The following is a 797-nucleotide window of genomic DNA, read 5'->3' as shown; positions in this document are numbered from 1 at the left end:
AAATTAAAACCACAGTGAAAATGTGTATATGGTGCCAAGAGGTCATTAGTAAAAGGAGAGGAGACAACTATTTATGAATTGTAGATTTAAGAAAATGAGTTAAAATGGCTGGTACTATCTTCATTTATGCTAGTTTTGCACACAAAAATTTTAGATTGTAGTGCTGACACTAACTTTCCACCAGGAGGACGAGGATCGAGTCAGACAAGTGGAAGAGCGTCGTGTGATATACATTGGTCGCATTATGGAGGGGACCACTAAAGCAGATCTGCGACGGCGATTCCAAAAATATGGAACCATTGTCGACATTAGCGTTCATTTTAGGGAACATGGGTAAGTGTTGTGGAATGGGGTTAATGTCTGTTTTTGTGATTTTTTTCCCCTTCCAGAATTAACCAAGGTTCTGATAGAGCATAAGTAACTGCTACTTTCATTAATTTTAATGTTGTTTTAATGGGTGGCTTTTACAAAAGCTGTAAGACTTGTGTAAATATATTTATCTTTGTTTATGGAACTTTAAATTTATAAATGTTTTTAGGGAGTTTATGTGTATGATATCAAGTGCCAAATTTCTCTTTGTTTGTATTAAGATTTATAATTCTTTTACAGGGACAACTATGGGTTTGTAACATTTAAGAACAGGGATGAAGCTTACCAAGCTGTTGAAAATGGTAACGAGGATCCCTCACTCCCACGCTACGACCTGTGCTTTGGGGGGAGACGAGCCTTCTGCAAAGTTCAGTATTCTGACTTAGGTAAGTAGAGAAGAGGCTGACTTTTCTGTTTAGATGAGTGGA

The 797-nt window shown here is 37.1% G+C and overlaps 1 protein-coding gene across 1 annotated transcript in view; it reads left to right on the top strand.

The window, feature by feature from the left end:
- Window positions 1-797, top strand: part of LOC119591501 (serine/arginine repetitive matrix protein 2-like) — a gene marked incomplete in the record, with an annotated part of 5,107 nt that overhangs the window by 3,649 nt on the left and 661 nt on the right. Inside the window, 2 exon segments of the mRNA XM_037940250.1 lie at window positions 185-333; window positions 610-755. Of these exon segments, the coding sequence (XP_037796178.1) occupies window positions 185-333; window positions 610-755 (295 nt within the window).

This window comes from Penaeus monodon, chromosome 28, assembly GCF_015228065.2.
Source record: "Penaeus monodon isolate SGIC_2016 chromosome 28, NSTDA_Pmon_1, whole genome shotgun sequence".
In the NCBI taxonomy this organism is placed as follows: Eukaryota; Metazoa; Arthropoda; class Malacostraca; order Decapoda; family Penaeidae; genus Penaeus; species Penaeus monodon.
Note: the sequence above shows the minus strand (reverse complement) of the source record. Positions and strands in the feature narration are given on the sequence as shown.